Source organism: Chelon labrosus (assembly GCF_963514085.1).
Source record: "Chelon labrosus genome assembly, contig: SCAFFOLD_142, whole genome shotgun sequence".
In the NCBI taxonomy this organism is placed as follows: domain Eukaryota; kingdom Metazoa; phylum Chordata; class Actinopteri; order Mugiliformes; family Mugilidae; genus Chelon; species Chelon labrosus.
The window spans coordinates 13,355-35,000 of NW_028181771.1; the positions used below are offsets into that span (position 1 = coordinate 13,355).

General features: G+C 50.1%; 2 protein-coding genes across 2 annotated transcripts in view; one reads left to right on the forward strand and one right to left on the reverse strand.

Moving 5' to 3' along the window:
- Window positions 1-6,976: 6,976 nt before the first annotated feature.
- Window positions 6,977-8,133, forward strand: LOC311509703 (transcription factor Sox-11-A-like; the record flags this gene model as incomplete). Its single annotated transcript, XM_084575126.1, has 1 exon — window positions 6,977-8,133. Exon 1 carries the CDS (start codon window positions 7,033-7,035, stop codon window positions 8,131-8,133), a length of 1,101 nt encoding a protein of 366 aa, XP_084431252.1. The 5' UTR covers window positions 6,977-7,032.
- Window positions 8,134-10,696: 2,563 nt separating this feature from the next.
- The window catches only part of kidins220b (kinase D-interacting substrate 220b), a 32,003-nt gene continuing 21,053 nt past the window's right edge, over window positions 10,697-21,646 (reverse strand). The window contains 16 exon segments of the mRNA XM_084575128.1: window positions 10,697-13,546; window positions 13,712-13,942; window positions 15,115-15,213; window positions 15,290-15,427; window positions 17,123-17,242; window positions 17,511-17,746; window positions 17,882-18,060; window positions 18,130-18,292; window positions 18,862-19,009; window positions 19,103-19,194; window positions 19,758-19,995; window positions 20,067-20,207; window positions 20,288-20,577; window positions 20,650-20,801; window positions 21,499-21,569; window positions 21,571-21,646. The exon segment at window positions 21,571-21,646 is cut by the window's right edge and continues 19 nt beyond it. Coding sequence (XP_084431254.1) covers window positions 12,413-13,546; window positions 13,712-13,942; window positions 15,115-15,213; window positions 15,290-15,427; window positions 17,123-17,242; window positions 17,511-17,746; window positions 17,882-18,060; window positions 18,130-18,292; window positions 18,862-19,009; window positions 19,103-19,194; window positions 19,758-19,995; window positions 20,067-20,207; window positions 20,288-20,577; window positions 20,650-20,801; window positions 21,499-21,569; window positions 21,571-21,646 — 3,508 coding nt within the window. The 3' untranslated portion in view covers window positions 10,697-12,412.

Consider the following 21,646-nt stretch of genomic DNA (forward strand, 5'->3'; position numbering starts at 1 on the left):
TCTAATGATGTCCACCTCCAGCTCTCATTCTTCTCTGATGTCCAAGCTGTTATCATTAGATTCATGTTCTCGTTCTTTATAGACAGAATCCTTATAGGACTTGTCCTCTAGTTTAGATGGTGTCTTATAAATGTTCTCATCTCTCAGCTGTAAGAATCTGTAAACGTCATGAGCTGTGACTGATTTCATTGTTTGACCCTGAAACATATGATCATTATATATTAGTCTGGCTTCTTGTGGTTTAGTAGCCCCGCCTACAGAATTCAACAGTTTCAGCTCCTTTCATACTGCTGACCACGTTCTCATTGTTCCTCTGATCCACTCGTTCTCCATCCTGAGTCTCTAACGAGCCTTTTCATTCAGAAACAGATCTAAAGATATATTTTGACATTTTGCTCCATCTCCACCCACACTGAAGCCTGTCTCTTTACTGATCCACGTAATGAAGGCTCTGAGTTGTGCTGCCCAGTAGTTATTTAAGTTCAACCCTCGCTGAGAAGTGTCTTATATTTAAATCTTGCTTTTTTATCTCTCCATATGAATTTAAATATGATTTTGTGCAACTTTTTCAGAAAAGCTCCAGACATCAGAACAGACAGCGACTGAAACTAAAACAACAATCGTGACAGTATACTCATTCTTCTACTCTTCCCACCAGAGTCAATGGTAAGATCTCCCATCCAGCCAAATCATCCTTCTCAATTATCAGTTTCCCATCGTTAGCTTCAAGCAGCTGGAGTCACATTTATACCCAGGTATGTTCTCCTGAGAGCATCAATGATTTAGCTTCATTCATTAAATCCTCTGATATTTCATCATGTTCTTTCAGATTGTCTAGTAGAGCTGCTGTAGACGTGAAGGGTTCTCTTACACTTTGTTTTGTGTTCTATGCCCTCGTCATCTTTTATTCCTTTTCTCTTTTTGTCTTATTGACTCTGATGCCAACGGTTCAGAGAACAGCAGCATACTGCAGCTGACTCGTCTCCTCTGAGCATCAGCCACTGACTCTGATCTGTGATTTTTATAAACATTTTTCTCTTCTATAAATGTTGAATGAAACCTAAAAACCTCCAGCGTTTTATTTAAGAGGTTCCACTTCCTTCTGTGCATCTAGGCTGAGCAGTGTGGCAGGTTGGAGGACATGATATAAGATGTAATGTTCCTGTCTCCCCAGGACAAACCCTGTTTGATCTGGTTTGATTCATTTAGTTGTATGTTGCTGTATCCTCAGTGCCAGTGTGTGTTAGGGTTTAACTCATTACAGAGCAGACTGACAGGTCTAGATCCCTCACATGATGTCAGATCTTCTTCCCTCCTTACGTAGCACAGAGATTAAAGCTTCTGACCAAGTATCTGGAGGTATACACTTTACATAATACTGCTGTCTCTGTAGAAGTCGCTGTATCAGTCTCTGTATAAGTCTCTGTAGTCTCTGTATAAGTCTCTGTATCAGTCTCAGTAGAAGTCGCTGTATCAGTCTCTGTATAAGTCTCTGTATCAGTCTCAGTAGAAGTCTCTGTATAAGTCTCTGTAGAAGTCTCTGTAGTCTCTGTATAAGTCTCTGTATCAGTCTCTGTATCAGTCTCTGTATAAGTCTCTGTATCAGTCTCTGTATAAGTCTCTGTATCAGTCTCAGTAGAAGTCTCTGTATCAGTCTCTGTATCAGTCTCTGTAGAAGTCTCTGTATAAGTCCCTGTATAAGTCTCTGTATCAGTCTCTGTATCAGTCTCTGTATAAGTCTCTGTATAAGTCTCTGTATAAGTCTCTGTATCAGTCTCTGTATAAGTCTCTGTATCAGTCTCTGTATAAGTCTCTGTATCAGTCTCTGTATAAGTCTCTGTATAAGTCTCTGTATCAGTCTCTATATAAGTCTCTGTATAAGTCTCTGTAGAAGTCTCTGTAGAAGTCTCTGTTGGTGCAGCCATGACTCATTTGAGACGTCTTATTATTCTGATTATTCTTGTCACAGTTACAGTCACCAGTTTGCCCTGTTGCCCATCCCATAATATATTTGATTTATGAAACAAAGCTCCTTCTGTTTTATATATTAAAGGTTCATCTAACTCACGTCTACTTTCTTTTAATTCAAAGAGAGTCGTTAGATGTCCTTTACATTCTAACTCCAACTCTGATTTTGCTTTCTAGCGTTCGTTGCTGTTTTTAATCTGGATCTTATTTCTGTTATTTCCTTCCTCCAATAGAACTGATGGTGAGACCTCGTCATATTTGACCTCGTCATATTTGAAAAGATTCCTTTAGTTTTTCTTTAGTTCTTAGACAACCGTCTCATCTGATAGGACAGACACACTGAGTCCGCAGTATTTAAAGAAGGAGGTGTGGTCATGACTTGGTGTATCTGTTGTTCTGACAGAAAAAGTCTGTTCTCCAGTAACAATGTGAGTTAGAACAGAGTAGTAGTAGGATTACTACGTCTCCATAGATCAGGAAGGCCTAATTATTTTATAACATTCTTTAGTAGCTCTGGATTCTTTTGTCTTTGGTCTCCTCTCTGATGACAACCTGTCTAACTAGCTCTGTTATTAGAGAGTGTTTCATGTTCCTCATTCAGAGCATAGATGTTTAATATTAAAACAGTCATACCACCATGATGCATCCTCCCACATCATCTTTAATCACTGTCTCTGTAGATGGTACGTTATGGTCATATTCATTTGTATAGCCGCCCCTCTTTTTCTGCCATATGAAGGATGCAGTGCTTGGTTAACTCATTAATGTCCATTCTCAGTCAGGTGAGTTTCTTGTTCTAGTGTAACAACACGTTGTAGTTTCTTCAGCTGACTGAGTGTTTTCTGATGTTATAAGAAACAAGGTTCAACCTGTTGATGATACTTTGAGACGTCTTCCATCAGCTCTGTAAAATAACACTACTCTGTAAAACAACACACAGAGAAAATACACACAGTACACGTCTCCCTCTGAACTAATGTACAACGATGACATACTACGACTCCCAGTCATCATCTCAACTCTGGAGGAGTAACACAATCAACACCTGCAACTTCCCAGCAGTGACTAAGTTGCCTTTACTCACACTGAGCTCCAGTTCCACTCTTTCAACCCATGTTGACATTAGTCTGTGTACATAGTACTTTAGTCCTTTATACTCAGAGACCGTATCATATGTACTTTAGTTCCAGACGGTGGATCAAGACATTAAATCTGAAGAGAGGATCAAATGATTTCAGTGTTTCCTCATAAAATAAAACCCTGCTGTGAAGAATCATCCATTCATCGTCTGAGTCTACCTGGTGACATCATCAGTGAGGGACAGTCACAGGTGAGTCACCGTTACAGCCTGACAACACGTCTCTGAGCGCGATCCTCCTCCTCCTCCTCCTCCTCCTCCTCCTCCTCCTCTTCTTCTTCCTTTATTCTCTTCTCTTCTTTTTCTACATTTTCATTTTCTTTACTTCTTCGTCTCTTCTTCATCTTCATATTATTTTAAATCACAAGAGGGAACCTCCAGGGACCATTACCCCCCCCCCTCTCCCCCCCCCCCCCCCCTCACCATCTGCCACAGCTGTCGCTCGCCCCGACCGTTGCTCTGATTGACAATGAACCCAAAGGCGCGGTGATAATTACAGCAACTTCTCCTGGTTTCAATTCCTCCCTTTCAGAATTCATCAGGCCCCATCTGCTGGAGTCTGCCCCCCTCACCCCCTCACCCCTCCCCCTCCACCCAGCCTGTTGGGGGTTTTGTGTTGGTGCTGATTAACCCAGAGAGGTGGAGAAGAAGAAGAAGAAGAAGAAGAAAAGACTCCTTGTGGTTCCTCCTCTTCTTCTTTTCATGTTTAAGAACTTTAAGAACCAAAGAACAGAAAAACATCTGAAGCTTCATTTAAGAGTCTGTAGCTTTAAAGGCTAACACTGATAGCATGCTAGCATAACAGTCTGTAGCATTAAAGGCTAACACTGATAGCATGCCAGGCTAAGAGTCTGCAGCTTTAAAGGCTAACACTGATAGCATGCTAGGCTAAGAGTCTGCAGCATTAAAGGCTAACACTGATAGCATGCTAGGCTAAGAGTCTGTCGTATTAAAGGCTAACCCTGATAGCATGCTAGGCTAAGAGTCTGTAGCTTTAAAGGCTAACACTGATAGCATGCTAGACTAAGAGTCTGCAGCTTTAAGGGCTAACCCTGATAGCATGCTAGCATAAGAGGGCCAATTAAAGGCTAACCCTGATAGCATGCTAGGCTAAGAGTCTGCAGCATTAAAGGCTAACACTGATAGCATGCTAGGCTAAGAGTCTGTAGTATTAAAGGCTAACCCTGATAGCATGCTAGACTAAGAGTCTGCAGCTTTAAAGGCTAACACTGATAGCATGCTAGGCTAAGAGTCTGTAGTATTAAAGGCTAACCCTGATAGCATGCTAGACTAAGAGTCTGCAGCTTTAAAGGCTAAACCTGCTAGCATGCTAGCATAAGAGGGCAGCTTTAAAGGCTAACACTGTTTCTAAACTCTTTTAACTCAGGTTATTTGGATCAGATCTGCTCGTTCTGCTGATTCATCTGAACTCGATTAAAATACGTCGATGGTGAAACAGGAGTGAAAACTGGAGTTAATCTGAACCGGATTAAGACGTGTTGATCCATTAAAGTTCAGACCTGGGATTAGAACCAGAGGTTAAACGGGACCAGAGGAGAGGTTTGTTTTAATGTTTTAGTTCTGAGCTGATCCGTCTCTGGACGTCTCCTGATCCTGACGGGGGAGGAGGGTGAAGCCTCTCTGGCCTAAATCCTCCCCCCTCCTCCCTTTCCTCCCCTTCACACTATAATAGAGAGTCCCACAGAGACATGAGGGGGTCTTATTAACAGCTTGGTCTCTTGTTTGTGTCTTTACAAAAACCAGCTGCTCTCCTCTCAGACTGAAAGCAGGAGGAATGTGTCCTGGTCCTGATGTCCTGAGGTCCTGAGGTCCTGAGGTCTGGAGGTTCTGAGGTCCTGAGGTCCCGAGGTCCTGAGGTCTGAGGTTCTGAGGTCCTGAGGTCTGGAGGTCTGGAGGTTCTGAGGTCCTGAGGTCTGGAGGTCCTGGGGTCCTGAGGTCCTGAAGTCTGGAGGTCTGGAGGTCCTGAGGTCTATGGACTCTGGTGTGTCTGGTACAGGATAATCTCTGGTCTGACTCAGTTTAGTCTCTGGTTTATTCTCAGTTGAAGGGTTTGAACCATCGTCTGTAGAACCAGTGGACACCATGACGGCTCCTCTAAGCATGTGGAGCGCCCCCTGGTGGCTGGCTGCAGGATACGTCATAAGCCCCGCCCCTTCCACACTGCACTTACATTTTAGGTAGTTAAAAAGAAGCGAATAGGAAGGAGAAGGAGAACGACACGAAGTAGAACGATGACAACAAGGAGGAGAAGAAGTAGCATCTCCTGACTTCCTGTTTCCACCTGAGCAGCAGCTCGACCTTTGACCCCTGCCAGCTCCGGGACAACAGCCACGTTCCTGAGTAACGGCTGAGCTCATGTTTGTGAAAGGAGTCCCACGCCGACCTGTGGTCGTGTTAACGGCAGCGATTGTCCCGACAGCTGGACTCGGTTTTCACATGTTAAACAGACTTTACTGTGAGAGGAGGCGACATGATCAGCTGACTGATCAACAATAAACCACTTTATTAATTAGTCGGGTATTAGTCACGTATTCAGGTTAAAGGTCATGTACGATCTTTGTAGCTTTAGCTCATGTGACGTCACAGCTTTTACTTTAACGTCTCCTCGGCTGCTGGTGGCTCGTGTCGACTGACGTGATCAGAAATGACGACGTTCATAAAATGAGTTCACACGTCCTGCATTAAGCTAGCCTCTCATTAGCTTGTTAGCCTAGCCTAGCCTAGCAGCTGATGTTAGCACCTGGAAGCTAAACACTTAGTGAACATGACCTCCATGACGTAACCACGGTGATTCTATAAGTTTAAACATCTAAGAGGTTCTTCAAGAACTCAAGAACGTTTAAAGACCCTTGAACACTGGGTGCATCCGAATAGTCAGTCCATACTAACGTCGGTTAGAACGTTCTACTCAACCGTAAATTTAGTACGTTATTTATGTATGCGAGCGAGTAGTAGGCTACAATTCGGACTTACTGGGCAGCCATCTTGCCTGCCCTTTTACCCCGGATGTTTACATGTGACGCCGACACATATGACGCACCCGACGGATGCAGCGACATTTTAAAGCCGCCTCGGAGAAGTATTTTCGAAACAACCAACATTTTAAACTCAACATTTATCCTAATATACTGACATTTATAAAATTCTTTTGTCGTCGCTGTAGCTGTCACAACCGTCTCAGCCATTTTGTCTGATTTGATTTTCCCGGCGGCTCGTCTTCTTCTACGCTTCGCGGGCTCCCGCTGAATTGTGGGATAGCGTAGTGAGCTACCGTTGTATACTGTGGAGGTAGTAGGCCATCCGGGGATTTTTCGCCTACTAGTCGATGTCTACTAAGAATCCAGACGTACTACTACTGTGACGTACTGCGTCTTGCCTACTGAACAGTACGTTAGTATGGGTATTCAGATGCACCCAGTGTCTTTAAATTCTGCTGCCGTCGCCATGAAAACGTCTCAACACAGATTTATTGTTTATTTAATATTTATTTTAACCGTTTATCTCATTATTCCTTCCTCTCCTGGTGTTAGAGGTGAATGTGTCTGAAACCAACATGGCGGAGATTAACCGCCAATAAAAACCCGTTTAACATCGATTAAACTTCGATTAAACTTCGATTAAACTTCGATTAACATCGATCACTTTCTCTGATTATTTATCAATTACTGAGTTGAAGTGATGGCCGTTCGCCGGTGGGCGGGGCCGAGGAGGGATTCACCGCTTCGATTGGCTGAGGGAGCGGTGGAGGCGGGAAGGTTTTGGAGAAGAAGGGCTGTGATTGGTTGAGGGTGGTAACGTCGTGCGCATGCTCGGCCGGTTAATAAGACGCCGTCGGTCTGAGCGGAGCTCCGCACGGGGAGCGACAGCGGAGAGTCTGCGGGGGATTTGAAGCAGAAGTTGGGGCCATGGTTCAGCACACGGAGCCCCCCGGGACCGGGATCACCACCGCTGACCCGGAGCAGAGGGGGCTGCTGGCGGCGCCGGCGGGCAGCCCCGGGCCGCTGAAGCCGGACTGGTGCAAGACGGCGTCGGGTCACATCAAGCGTCCGATGAACGCCTTCATGGTCTGGTCCAAGGTGGAGAGGAGGAAGATCATGCTCCAGGCTCCGGACATGCACAACGCCGAGATCTCCAAGCGGCTCGGGAAGCGCTGGAAGATGTTGAAGGAGGCCGAGAAGGTCCCGTTCATCCGGGAGGCGGAGCGGCTCCGGCTGCAGCACATGGCCGACTACCCGGACTACAAGTACCGGCCCAAGAAGAAGCCCAAGACGGACGGATGTGCGTTTCCTGCGGGGAAAGCAGCCGCTCAGTCCCCGGAGAAAAACGGCGTCAGACTCGGGAACAAACTTCCCGCAAAGAAGTTCTCCAAACCCGTCAAGCCGCTGGTCGGGTCCCGCCGGCTCCCGGAGCCCCGGTACCGGTACCTGCTGACCCCCGGCAGCCTCGTTAAACGGGACTTTACCGACGACGAGGAGGAGGAGGAGGAGGATGATGATGATGAGGAGGAGTCCGAGGAGGAGCCGGAGCCGGAGCTGAAGGCGGAGGAGGAGGACCAGCCGTCCCGGTCCAGCCGGAGTCTGAGCTCCGGTCCGGAGCCGGAGGGCAGCGGCGTGTTCGAGTCCTCGGGTCGGCTCTTCTACAGCTTCAAGAACATCACCCGGACCCCCGCTGGCACCTCCTCCTACCCGGCCTCCCTCTCCCCAGCGTCCCGGTCCGGCTCCACCTCCTCCTCCTGCTGCGGGGAGGACCTGGACGACCTCCCTGCGGAGGACGGAGACTACTTCACCAGCTCCTCCGCCCCCCCTGAGCCGTGGAGCTCGTCCTCCAGCGCAGCCCCAGGGAACCTGAGCCTGTCCCTGGTGGACCAGGACCTGGACCGGTTCGGCAGCGAGGGCAGCCTCAGCTCCCACTTCGACTTCCCGGACTACTGCACCCCGGAGCTCAGCCAGATGATCGCAGGGGGGTGGCTGGAGGCCGACCTCTCGGACCTGGTCTTCACCTACTGACCCTGGGGAGGGTGGGAGGGGTGGAGGACATTCTGGAGGTTCTGGAGCTCCGGGGCCAGTCGGGGACTCGGGGTCCCTCCATCAGGGTTTTATGGATTTCTTGTTCTGGGTCAGAACCAGAACCAGGACCAGAATCAGGACTATGCATTACCACAGAGACTTTAGTTGAACCAGACGTACCTCACCTTTCTACCAGAACCCAACAGGCTGCAGGTTATTTTTGTACAGGCACTAGAGAGCAGGGGAGGGTTGTGGGTTTGAATCCCGTCCTGCTCCAGATGTAGTAGAGGCCTCGTTCTTCAGCCTCGTGTTTGAGTTGAGATGTTTTTGTTTTTGTGCAGCGGAGGAGGAGAACGGAGAGGAGGTGGTTTCCTTTGGTTTGTTTGAATAAATCAGCTGGAACTGATCCGACTGGTCATTGGTTCAAGACTCGCTTATTAAAAGAGACGTCTGGTGGTCAGCTCATTGAGACTAGCATGAACAGCATCAGGTCTGAGTCAGGTCTGAGTCAGGTCTGAGTCAGGTCCTCATCAGGTCCTCATCAGGTCTGAGTCAAGTCTGAGACAGGTCTGAGTCAGGTCCTCATCAGGTCTGAGTCAGGTCTGAGTCAGGTCTGAGACAGGTCCTCATCAGGTCTGAGACAGGTCCTCATCAGGTCTGAGTCAGGTCTGAGACAGGTCCTCATCAGGTCTGAGTCAGGTCCTCATCAGGTCCTCATCAGGTCTGAGACAGGTCCTCATCAGGTCTGAGACAGGTCTGAGACAGGTCCTCATCAGGTCTGAGACAGGTCCTCATCAGGTCTGAGTCAGGTCTGAGACAGGTCCTCATCAGGTCCTCATCAGGTCCTCATCAGGTCCTCATCAGGTCTTCATCAGGTCTTCATCAGTTCATTATCATTAAACATCTTGTTTTATCTGGACCTTCATCTTCATCACAGGTCTGAGCCTCGTCTTCATCAGCTGGTTAGAGGTGGTTTAATTATCCAGTTTATTTTAAGTTTAATTTATTGTCATTAAATGATGACTCTCAATCAGCTGATACCGTCGTCATGGAAACAGCCCTTTAATGAAATTCAGCTTTATTTAAAACAATAAAAACTCAAAAATGACTTTTAAACATATTTAAATTCATGTTTTAACTTTAAAACTTTCTACATCTGTTTAATTTATATAATAATAATAAAAATAGTAATAATAAATATAATAAATATTATAATAATGATCTACTTCTGTTTTATTTAACTTTGTTTTTCTTCCACAATGAACTTTATGCTCTGATGTTTAATAGAAGAGTCATCTTCATCATCTTCATCATCATCATCATCATCATCAGTGCACCGCTACAGGCTGGAGGTCTGTTTACCCGGAATGCACCAGGCTGGGGGTCAGAGGTCAGACTGGGGCTCAGTCTGCCCCCCCCCCCCCAGGCGTCCGATGTCGGGACAGACACAGGAAACAGACGCGTGGCCTCGTCTGACCTGGTCTGGGTCAGAACCAGAACAGGAAGTAGTTCATCAGTGGTTCTTATCTTCATCTTCATCTTCATCTTCATCAACACATGGAACAGTTTAGTCAGAACAGCTGATCTCTGTCTCCCTCTGCTGGACACCAACTCCCAGCATCCTCTCTGTCTGCAGCAACATTTACTTTAATTCAATCTAAATAAAATGATAAATACACAGTGGACTGTTCCTTTAAGAGGAGGAGGTGGCGAGGAGGTGGCGAGGAGGAGGTGGCGAGGAGTCCTGGTCCAGGTCCTGGTCCTGATCCAGGTCCTGGTCCAGGTCCTGGTCCTGATCCAGGTCCTGGTCCAGGTCCTGGCACACCTGGCAGGTAGGAGGGCAGGTATCCACTGACATTAAACTTTAGTTCACACTTAATGAGACATGGGAGTAAAACCTGCAGTTTTCTGAATGGACTCTGGTTGAGAAGGTCCAACAAGTTTAAATAAAACTAAACAGATTATTAGAGTTAAAGAACAGAGCAAGATACAAAACGTAGAATAAAGTCAGACAGGAGGAGCTTTATAAAAGTAAATATGTTAAAGGTAGAAAACATTTAGACTCAGGTTGAAACTTCATTTCCTTGTAAATGAAAGGATGAAGGATGGATGGAAGGATGGATGGATGGATGATGGATGTCCAGAGAAGACGCTCAGCAGCAGCAGAGCTAAGAAATGCTGATGTTAAAGAGTCTGACTGCAGAGGGGACATGGGACGTCCTGAAGACCTCCTCCTAACACTGTGGGTGCAGCAGTCTTTGGCTGAAGGAGCTTCCTAAAGTCCCAACTGTCTCCCACAGGGGGTGAGAGGGTTGTTCCTGATGTTGGACAGGTCCCTCTCTGTGAGTCCACCACACCAGCAGACCACGGTCTCATAGAAGGTCCTGAGTAGTGTCCTGCACACCACAAAGGACCTCAGTGTCCTCAGCTTTGTCCCTTCCTGTAGAGGACATTAGTGTTGTCCAACCAGTCCAGTTTATTATTAACTTTTATTGTTTTAATTAAACTTGATCCAGAAATAAGAGACAGAGGTCACATGATATTTATTTATTTATTTAATTAATTCAGTCACAAGATCACAGCTGATACATGTTCAGGAGAGACACCGAGACACTGAGACACTGGGACACCGAGACACCGAGACACTGAGACACCGAGACACTGAGAGACTGAGAGACTGAGACCACAACAACGAGACACCAGGACCACAAGAAGAAGAAGAGCTACTACTACTACTACTACTACTACTACTACTACTACTACTACTCTACTTCAAATGTCAACACATCACTAACAGTCAGGCTTTTATTGTGAAGGAAACTCTTCAGATAATTTAATTTGTCGTCTAGTTTCATCAGTGACTCTGATTTAAGTTCAAGTAAATCATGTTTTATTGTCTCCTTTAATTCAATCTAAATAATTATTATTATTATTATTTTTCTGACTCCATCTTTGATCACGACTAAAAACTAACAGCTGGTACAATATTCTACTGACCACATGATGGCGCTGTCTGGAGGTCAGACGTTCATTAGAGTCAGGACACATGCCACAGTAGAAGAAGAAGAAGAAGAAGAAGAGGAGGAAGAAGAAGAGGAGGAAGAAGAAGAGGAAGAAGAAGAAGAAGACGTAGGGTGCATCCGAATAGTCAGTCCATACTAACGTCGGTTAGAACGTTCTACTCAACCGTCAGTTTACTACGTTATTTATGTATGCGAGCGAGTAGTAGGCTACAATAAGGACGTACTGGGCAGCCATCTTGCCTGTCCTTAGACCCCGGATGTTTACATGTGACGCCGACACATATGACGCACACCGGCGGGTGCCGCGACATTTTAAAGCCACCTCGGAGAAGTATTTTTGAAACAACCAACATTTTAAACTCAACATTTATCCTAATATACTGACATTTATAAACTTGGGTTGTCGTAGCTGTAGCTGTCACAACCGTCTCAGCCATTTTGTCTGATTTGATTTTCCCAGCGGCTCGTCTTCTTCTACGCTTAGCGGGCTCCCGCTGAATTGTGGGATAGCGTAGTGAGCTACCGTTGTATACTGTGGAGGTAGTAGGCCATCCGGGTATTTTTCGCCTACTAGTCAATGTCTACTAAGAATTCAGACGTACTACTACTGTGGCGTACTGCGTCTCGCCTACTGAACAGTACGTTAGTATGGGTATTCAGATGCACCCTGTGTAAGTGTAAACAAGTGTGGCTCAGTAGCATGTTAGCTAGCGTTAGCGTTAGCCTACAGGTTATAGTTTATTTAACTGTGTGGTTTCACCTGAACTCCAGACCTGATCCCTCCACAGCTCCACCAGGGGTCACCAGGGGTCACTAGGGGTCACCAGGGGTCACCAGGGGTCATCAGGGGTCACCAGGGGTCACTAGGGTCGCTAGGGGTCACCAGGGGTCACTAGGGGTCATCAGGGGTCACCAGGGGTCACCAGGGGTCATCAGGGGTCACCAGGGGTCACTAGGGTCGCTAGGGGTCACCAGGGGTCACTAGGGGTCACCAGGGGTCACTAGGGTCGCTAGGGGTCACCAGGGGTCACTAGGGGTCACTAGGGGTCATCAGGGGTCACGTCTACTGTTATTCACAACACCACTTGAGGTTAACCTATGAACTAAGGCATGCATCTAAACCACTGGTCCACAGCCGCCGCCCCCCCACCGTCCCACGCCCCCAGTTAAACCCTAAATGAGTCTCGTCTGATGCGTGGAGGATGAAGGGCGCCCCCTGCCGGACCCTCGGTGCTCTCCTTGTCTTCATCGCCCGGTCACAGGATGCTCTCGCGCTCCTCGCCAAAGGTGACGGTGTCGGAGGACACGGTGCAGACTTCCGGAGGGTCCCCGGGCTTCAGGCCCCTCTTCAGGTGGACGACCCGGACGTTCTCGTTGTTGGGCCCTGGCCTGGTGGCGGTGGAGGAGGTGGAGGTGGAGGAGGTGGAGCCCTCTGGAGGCTGGCGGGGGCGGTCTCCCTGCTGGGCGTTGGTGTTGTTGTTGAGGGTGACGTTGCTCAACGTGCGGTTCAGGTTGTAGCTCTTGGACGAGGGCCAGCTCTCCTCGGGACTGCTGGCCAGGAGGCTGCACTGGTCCTCGGAGCAGATGGACATCCGGGCCACGGCCGGGTCCTGGAGGCCGCTGAGGCTGCTGGGAAGGCCGCGCTTCCTGGCCAGGCCGTCCTCGTCCAGCTCAATCAGGTTGGCCCGCTCCAGCTGGGACAGGTCCGCCTCCTCGTCCTGCAGCGAGTGGTTGGGCGAGCTCTCGTTTGACCGCACCCCCGAGTCGGACGAGTCCTTCTTGTCCAGCGTGGCGTCTGACAGGTAGTCCTTCCCCTTCAGTGCCAGCGAGCCGCCGGGCGGTTTGGGGTCGACCGCCTTCTTGCCGTCCTTCAGCAGGGGAGCGTTATCAGACTCCACGGACTCCTCATCGTCACTGGTCAGCTTCTGGTAGCGCAGCCCGCCGCCGGCCTTCAGCTTCAGGTCGGCCGCTCCCTGGAACAGCCCTCCTCTTTCAGCTGACGTCTTGCGGGTCAGCAGAGACTTGGAGGATCCGTGGTCGCCCTTCTCGTCCTCCTCGGTGATGGGGTCCAGGGCTTCAGCATTGGAGGCAAAGTCGGGGGTGTCCGCCGCCAGCTTGCCCCCGGTCCTCTTGTTGAAGGACTTGCGTCCGTCTTGTTCGGGGCCGTCCTTGCTCTTGTCCTCGGGCTGAGGTGTCATAAACTGCCCCGGCTGCGGTTGGACCGGCTTCTCGCCGCCACCGCCCGCCATCTCTAGCTGGGCCATCTGGGCGATGTACTCCTGGTAGGCGTTGCGGTACTCGTCCTGCTGCTTGTCCGTCAACCTGGAGATGTCGTTGGACGACTCCTGAGAGTTGAGGCTGGTCATACTGGCGGTGCGGTGAGCGCCACCCTGAGGTCAGAGAGAGTGGTTACAGGTGTTAAACTATGTAGCATGACGGGCTAATGTAAGCTGTGCTAGCTTAAGAGTCCTACAGCTCTAAATGCTAGCCCTACTAGCGTGCTAGGCTAAGAGTACGCAGTGAGGTCACAAGTTTTAAACGATGGCGTTGGTTACCATCCACGCCGTGTTCCCGTGTCGCGGCCCCTCCTCCAGTCCCACGGTGCTCAGCTCTTCAAAGCTCAGGTTGAAGCTGTACATCGGTGACGCGTCGGTGTTGGCGGAGCCGGCGTGGGGCGGAGCCACCGCTCGCCTCCCGGCCTCAATGTGACTGCCAACAACGCTGCCTTGCTCACTGGAAGCTTCCTCGTGTAACACCTGACTCTCAATGTGGCGCATGTCCAGAACCTTCAGCAGGAACCAGGAGGAACATGAACGAGTCGTTAATTCATTCATCACAGAATCTGAACATCAGCTGACAGGAAGGGCTAACCCTGCTAGCATGCTAGGCTAACAGCCTGCAGCTATAAAGGCTAACCCTGCTAGCATGCCATGCTAACAGCCTGCAGCTATAAAGGCTAACCCTGCTAGCATGCCAGGCTAAGAGCCTGCAGATTTAAAGGCTAACCCTGCTAGCATGCTAGGCTAAGAGCCTGCAGATTTAAAGGCTAACCCTGCTAGCAGGCTATGCTAAGAGCCTGCAGATTTAAAGGCTAACCCTGCTAGCATGCTAGGCTAAGAGCCCACAGATTTAAAGGCTAACCCTGCTAGCATGCTAGGCTAAGAGCCTGCAGCCTTAAAGGCTAACCCTGCTAGCATGCTAACCCTGCTAACATGCTAGGCTAAGAGCCTGCAGCCTTAAAGGCTAACCCTGCTAGCATGCTAACCCTGCTAACATGCTAGGCTAAGAGCCTGCAGCCTTAAAGGCTAACCCTGCTAGCATGCTAGGCTAAGAGCCTGCAGTTTTAAAGGCTAACCCTGCTAGCATGCTATGCTAAGAGCCTGCAGCTTTAAAGGCTAACCCTGCTAGCATGCTAGGCTAAGAGCCTGCAGATTTAGCGGCTAACCCTGCTAGCATGCTAGGCTAAGAGCCTGCAGCTTTAGCGGCTAACCCTGCTAGCATGCTAGGCTAAGAGCCTGCAGATTTAAAGGCTAACCCTGCTAGCATGCTAGGCTAAGAGCCTGCAGCTTTAAGGGGTAACCCTGCTAGCATGCTAGGCTAAGAGTCTGCAGCTTTAGCGGCTAACCCTGCTGGCATGCTAAGCTAAGAGCCTGCAGATTTAAAGGCTAACCCTGCTAGCATGCTAGGCTAAGAGCCTGCAGCCTTAAAGGCTAACCCTGCTAGCATGCTAGGCTAAGAGCCTGTAGCTTTAAAGGCTAACCCTGCTAGCATGCTAGGCTAAGAGCCTGCAGCTTTAAAGGCTAACCCTGCTAGCATGCTAGGCTAAGAGTCTGCAGCTTTAAAGGCTAACCCTGCTAGCATGCTAGGCTAAGAGCCTGCAGCTTTAAAGGCTAACCCTGCTAACATGCTATGCTAAGAGCCTGTAGCTTTAAAGGCTAACCCTGCTAGCATAACTGACCGTGGCTCTGAACAGCTGCCAGTCTCCAAAGTTCATGTTCATCTCCTTCTTCAGTTCGTCGACGTTGCACTGAGACAGAACTCTGCCGTTGACGTTGGCCTGGAAACCAGAATGAAAACGTTTCTTAAAACAGAGGAAGGAGGCGCTCTTGTTCCTGCGCCGCAGCGTCACTGACCTTCCTGATGGTGGCGGCGTACTGTCCCGTCATGCTCTGGTCGATGCCTTCGATCTGACGCACGCGCTCACAAACAGCCTCCGTCGTCATGGAGCTGAGGAGGATGGGCGGAGCGGCGGACACGACGGAGGCGGAGCCCTGAACACGAACACGACAAACGTCACAAACTGGAGCGGCGGTAGCTTGATGCTCGTCTAAAGCGGCGTTTTTATATTTCACGTAAAGAATCAGTCGAGTAAAAGGTCAGAACTTATAAATATATACAACCATCTGAGGTGGAGGTGAGGGAGGGGGGAGTGTGGGGGAGAGCACATCAAACAGCTACTCTACTGAAGGCTAGTCCAGGCAAGATGCATGCTGGGAGGTGTAGTCGTTTCTCTCATGTCCACAGCGTCCAGTCATCACAGTTTACCCTAACCCTGCTAGCATGCTAGGCTAAGAGTCTGCTGCACCTGGAACGCTAACGTCTCGTTAGCGAAGGCTAGCTACCATGCTACATGCTACTAGCATGATGCTACAACCTGATGGATGAAATAAAATCAAAGAGTGAACAGGATGCAGACAAGAGCTGTGGACATGAAGGGAGGGAGGGAGGAAGGAAGGGAGGAAGGGAGGAAGGAAGGAAGGAAAGGAGGAAGGAAGGGAGGGAGGGAGGAAGGAAGGGGGGGAGGGAGGAAGGAAGGAAGGAGGAAGGAAGGAAGGAAGGAAGGGAGGGAGGGAGGGAGGGAGGGAGGGAGGAAGGAAGGGAGGAAGGAAGGAAGGAAAGGAGGAAGGAAGGGAGGGAGGGAGGAAGGAAGGGGGGGAGGGAGGAAGGAAGGAAGGGAGGGAGGGAGGGAGGGAGGGAAGGAGGAAGGAAGGAAGAGAGGGGGGGAGGGAGGAAGGAAGGAAGGAAGGAAGGAAGGAGGAAGAGAGGACGGGAGGAAGGTAGGAAGAGAGGGAGGGAGGGAGGGAGGGAGGGAGGAAGGAAGGAAGGAAGGGAGGAAGGAAGGAAGGAGGGAGGAAGGAAGGGATGGAGGGAGGGAGGGAGGGAGGAAGGAAGAGAGGGGGGGAGGGAGGGAGGAAGGAAGGAAGGAAGGAAGGAAGGAGGAAGAGAGGACGGGAGGAAGGTAGGAAGAGAGGGAGGGAGGAAGGAAGGAAGGAGGGAGGAAGGAAGGGAGGGAGGGAGGAAGGGAGGAAGGAGGGAGGAAGGAAGGAGGGGGGAAGGAAGGGAGGAAGGAAGGAAGGAAGGAAGGAGGGAGGAAGAGAGGGAGGGAGGGAGGGAGGGAGGAAGGAAGGAAGGAAGGAATGGAGGGAGGAAGGAAGGAAGGAAGGAAGGAAGGAGGAAGAGAGGAAGGAAGGAAGGAAGGAAGGAGGGAGGAAGAGAGGAAGAGAGGAAGGGAGGAAGGGAGGGAGGAAGGAAGGAAGGAAGAGAGGGAGGGAGGGAGGGAGGAAGGAAGGAAGGGAGGAAGGAAGGAAGGAAGGAAGGAGGGAGGAAGAGAGGAAGAGAGGAAGGGAGGAAGGGAGAGAGGGAGGAAGGAAGGGAGGAAGGAAGGAAGGAAGGAAGGAGTCATGTTAGAGGAAGTTTAATACCTGCTTCCTTTTCAAAGATGAAGTCTTAAACTGTAGACAGACAGGAGGACAGACAGGAGGACAGACAGAGAGACAGACGAGGGACATGAACAGCAGGAAGACAGGAAATGATCAGACATTAGGACACATGAAGAAGAAGAAGTGGAGGAGGAGGAGGAGAGAGAGAGAGAGAGAGAGAGAGAGCAGCAGTTTGATAATAATCAGATGATTGATTAGTTTCCTGACATCTGATTGGACGTCAGCTCCGGTCCAGGTGGTACTCACAGGTGTGGTGGCGGCGTCTCGGCTGAAGGCGCCTCTAGGAGGCGGGCGTGGATGGAGGAGTGGAGGGAAGGAGGCCACTAGGGGGCGTGGCAGCTGGTAAAGGTGGTGGGGGAAATATGGCTGGTGGGGGGGGGGGGCAGAAAACCAAAATAAAGTTCATGGAGGTGATTCAACGTAAAAACTGAAATCAAAAGGTGAACCTGCAGCTTTAAGATCAGCTGGTGAACACCTGAGACGTGTTAGCATTAGCATGGAGCTAACACAGCACAGAAATGAAACAAATGATGAGAAACACGTGATGAGGGGGACGGGACCAGGAGAGAGTTACCTGCCTCCACCAGGTGAGTCCACCTGAGAGACGCCATGGGTGGGCGGGGCCTGTACTCACCCTGTTATAGAAGGGGTGCTGGGGGCCGGCCATCCCGCTGTAGTAGCTGCTGTGGGGCTGAGGGGAGATCACGCCTCCCGCCTGCGGGTGGAAGGGTCCGCTGAAGGAGGCGGAGGGCGAGCACGCCGACGACACCTGGCTGTAGACAGACGAGGGGCGGGGCTGAGCCTCCTGCAGCGGGACGGCCGGGAACGTGACTCCGCCCATATTCATCTGCTCCCGGGCTGCACGCACATCTGGAGAGAGAGACAACATCTGGATTAGTCAAGTGTCCCATTGTCTCAATGTCTCAATTTCTCTGTGTCTTGGTGTCTCAGGTGTGTCTTAGTATCCCAGGTGTGTCTCCGGTGTGTCTCAGGTGTCCCTCTTACCTGCGATGATCTCTCTGAGTTTGGGGTCCAGGTTGACGGTGCAGGGCAGGAAGGTGCGGATGTCTCTGGCCGTGAGGACGGGCGTCCGTGAGGACAGGAAGACCTCGAAGCTGCGTACGTCTCCGTCGATCTCCAGCAGCGGCTCCACGTCTTTGGTGGTGGGGATGTTCTTGGACACTCTGAGGACAGACAGCGATGAGCGGCAGGAGAGACACAGCTAGGACAACAACAGCAGGTTGACCACTGACCTCTCGTAGATGGTCTTCAGGGTGGCCTGGTCGGGGACACCGTCCGTCTCCTCAAGGTACAGGATGAGCCAGGACGTCCTGTAGGGCCATTGCTCCGTCAGGTTGATCCAGGACGCCAGACGGTCCCAGTTGAAGCTGATTTGATTGGCTCGCAGCAGCCGGCCTAGACAGAGACAGGAAGAGGATTATTACAGGTTCTGGTCCTGGTCCTGGTCTAGTTCTAGTTTTGGTTTTAGTTCTAGGTCTAGTTTTGGTTTTAGTTCTAGGTCTAGGTCTAGGTCTAGTTTTAGGCCTACTTCTGGTCCTAAGTCTGGTTCTAGGTTTAGTTCTATATCCAGTTCTAGTTCTAGTTCTAGCTCTAGTTCTGGTTCTGGTTCTGGGTCTAGTTTTAGGTCTGGGTCTATATCTATATCTAGCTCTGGTTCTAGGTCTAGATCTAGATGTAGGTCTAGTTTTAGGTGTAAGTTTAGTTCTAGGTCTAGTTCTAGTTCTGGTTCTGGTTCTAGTTTTAGGTCTGGGTCTATATCTATATCTAGCTCTGGTTCTAGGTCTAGATCTAGATGTAGGTCTAGTTTTAGGTGTAAGTCTAGTTCTAGGTCTAGTTCTGGTGCTAGGTCTAGTTCTAGGTCAAGTTTTAGGTGTAAGTCTAGTTTTAGGTCTAGTTCTTGGTCTAGTTCTGGGTCTAGTTCTGGTTCTAGTCCTGGTCCTGGTCCTGGTGGTGGTGAGGCTCACCTGTGACAGAGACGATGTTGAGCAGCCTCCTCATGGTCTGGGGGCTGATGTCACTGAACCAGTCCTCCGTCACCATCAGCTTCGTCAGGTCGAAAGACATCTGACGAGTCACTGAGCGCTGAGCCTGGCGCCGCCGGGAGTAGGTGTCCTGAACGCAAAACAGGTCACATGACCACCAACCAGAGACAGAGACACAGAGAGACACAAAGAGACACAAAGAGACAAAGAGACAGAGTCTCACCCGGCGGTTCAGCGTTGTCTTGCTGCCAAACTTGGTTAATTCTCCCAGACTGTGCTGAGACAGTTTCCTGTCAAGCTCCTCATGCCAACCTGCTGAAAGACCAACCAACCAATCAACCAATCAACCAACCAACCAATCAATCAATCAACCAACCAATCAATCAACCAACCAACCAACCAACCAATCAATCAACCAACCAATCAACCAATCAACCAACCAACCAATCAATCAACCAACCAACCAACCAATCAACCAATCAACCAACCAATCAACCAATCAACCAATCAATCAACCAACCAACCAACCAATCAATCAATCAACCAACCAATCAACCAACCAAACAACCAACCAATCAACCAATCAACCAACCAACCAACCAATCAATCAATCAACCAACCAATCAACCAACCAACCAACCAATCAATCAACCAACCAATCAACCAACCAACCAACCAATCAATCAACCAACCAACCAATCAATCAATCAACCAACCAACCAACCAATCAACCAACCAACCAACCAACCAATCAACCAACCAACCAACCAATCAACCAACCAACCAAACAACCAACCAACCAAACAGGATATTTAGAATCTACTGATATCATCATCAACAAAGTGGGCGTGTTTATCATCATGTGTCGCCGTGGTTACCCTCAGCGGTCGCGGTGTCTCCGTTGGCGGGCGCAGCGGCGCACATCTTCCTGGCGCTGGACAGACCTCTGCTGTTGAGGAAGACGGGCAGGTGGACGATGTTCCTCATGTAGTCGTGTCCGTTGATGTTGGAGTCTCTGAGGACGCTGTTCAGGTTCTGGTTGATGGCTTTGATGATGATGTGGGGGTCGCTGGCGAAGATGGAGATGAACGGGCCCTTGGAGAATAGAACCCTTACCTGCAGGGGGCCACACAGGACGTCAGCATCCCGTCCTTTCAAAATAAAACATCTCCTTCACATGGACTCACCGTGTCCAGCATCTGGAGGACTTTGTCCTGTTCACAGGAGTCCAGCCCGTCGATGACCACCGCCAGCCTCGTCTGATGCTGCGTGAACCCGTCGATGGTCTTGGCCATCCTCGCCATCAGCTCCACCTCGTTCTTCAGGACCTGGTGGAGCAGATAAACCGGCAGCTATGTTGGACCCTGACTCGTGGACCAGCTGATCAAAGACCCTGGAGAGTCCTCACCTTCATGAAGCCCTCACTCTTCAGTTTGTGCATCCTGTTGGCGGCGCTGTGGAGCCTCTTCCTCTGAGAGTTCAGCACCGAGTCCGTCACCTGCCACCACGTCCTGCAGTTCAGGAGCAGAGCCAGACCCACCACGCTGCCCACAGCAACCAGGACCCCGTTCACCGTCTGGTTCTCGCTGTCCACCCTGAAGACGGCCAGCAGCGCCATGCCGGCCACCAGACACGCCAGCACCAGGACGAAGAGGACAAAAGACGGCACACAGCACGTCCTCTTCCACTTCCTCTTCCCTGAGTGGAGCACAGACGCTGTTAGTTCTGATCCAGGTCAGTTCTGGTTCTGGTCCTGGTCCTGGTCTTTACCTTGAGTCTCCTCCGTCTTAAACACTCTGAAGAGACGAGTGGCGAGGAACCCGAACTCTCTCTCACAGGCGTCGGACAGCGTCGCGATCATCTCGGCCATCGATGTCTCTCCTCCCACGCTGGACAGACGGTTGTAGTCAGTGAAGAGGAACCTGGAGACATGAGACAAGAGACAAGAGACATAAGACAGGAAACAAGAGACAGGAGACATGAGACAAGAGACATGAGACAGGAGACATATCTGTGTGAGGTCATAATCCAGTGATCTGGAGGGGACAATGTTTTCCAGGTATTACCTGACAGGTAGAGGTCTAGAGAGGGCAGTGGTACCTGACAGGTATAGATCTAGAGAGGACAGTGGTACCTGACAGGTAGAGGTCTAGAAAGGACAGTGTCTTCCTGGTGGTACCTGACAGGTATAGATCTAGAGAGGACAGTGGTACCTGACAGGTAGAGGTCTAGAAAGGACAGTGTCTTCCTGGTGGTACCTGACAGGTAGAGGTCTAGAGAGGACAGTGGTACCTGACAGGTAGAGGTCTATAAAGGACAGTGTCTTCCAGGTGGTACCTGACAGGTAGAGGTCTAGAGAGGACAGTGGTACCTGACAGGTAGAAGTCTAGAAAGGAAAGTGTCTTCCTGGTGGTACCTGACAGGTGGAGGTCTAGAGAGGACAGTGGTACCTGACAGGTAGAGGTCTATAAAGGACAGTGTCTTCCTGGTGGTACCTGACAGGTAGAGGTCTATATAGGACAGTGTCTTCCTGGTGGTACCTGACAGGTGGAGGTCTAGAGAGGACAGTGGTACCTGACAGGTAGAGGTCTATAAAGGACAGTGTCTTCCTGGTGGTACCTGACAGGTAGAGCTCTGGTGCTCTGCTCAGGTAGCTCTGGAGGGTTGACAAACATCAGCTTCAGCAGCAAGCTCCAGGTAACCGATGTGACGCGCCAGGCGGGTGCTGAGAAGCCACGCCCACGTCCAGCTGTCGCCCTCCCTGCGC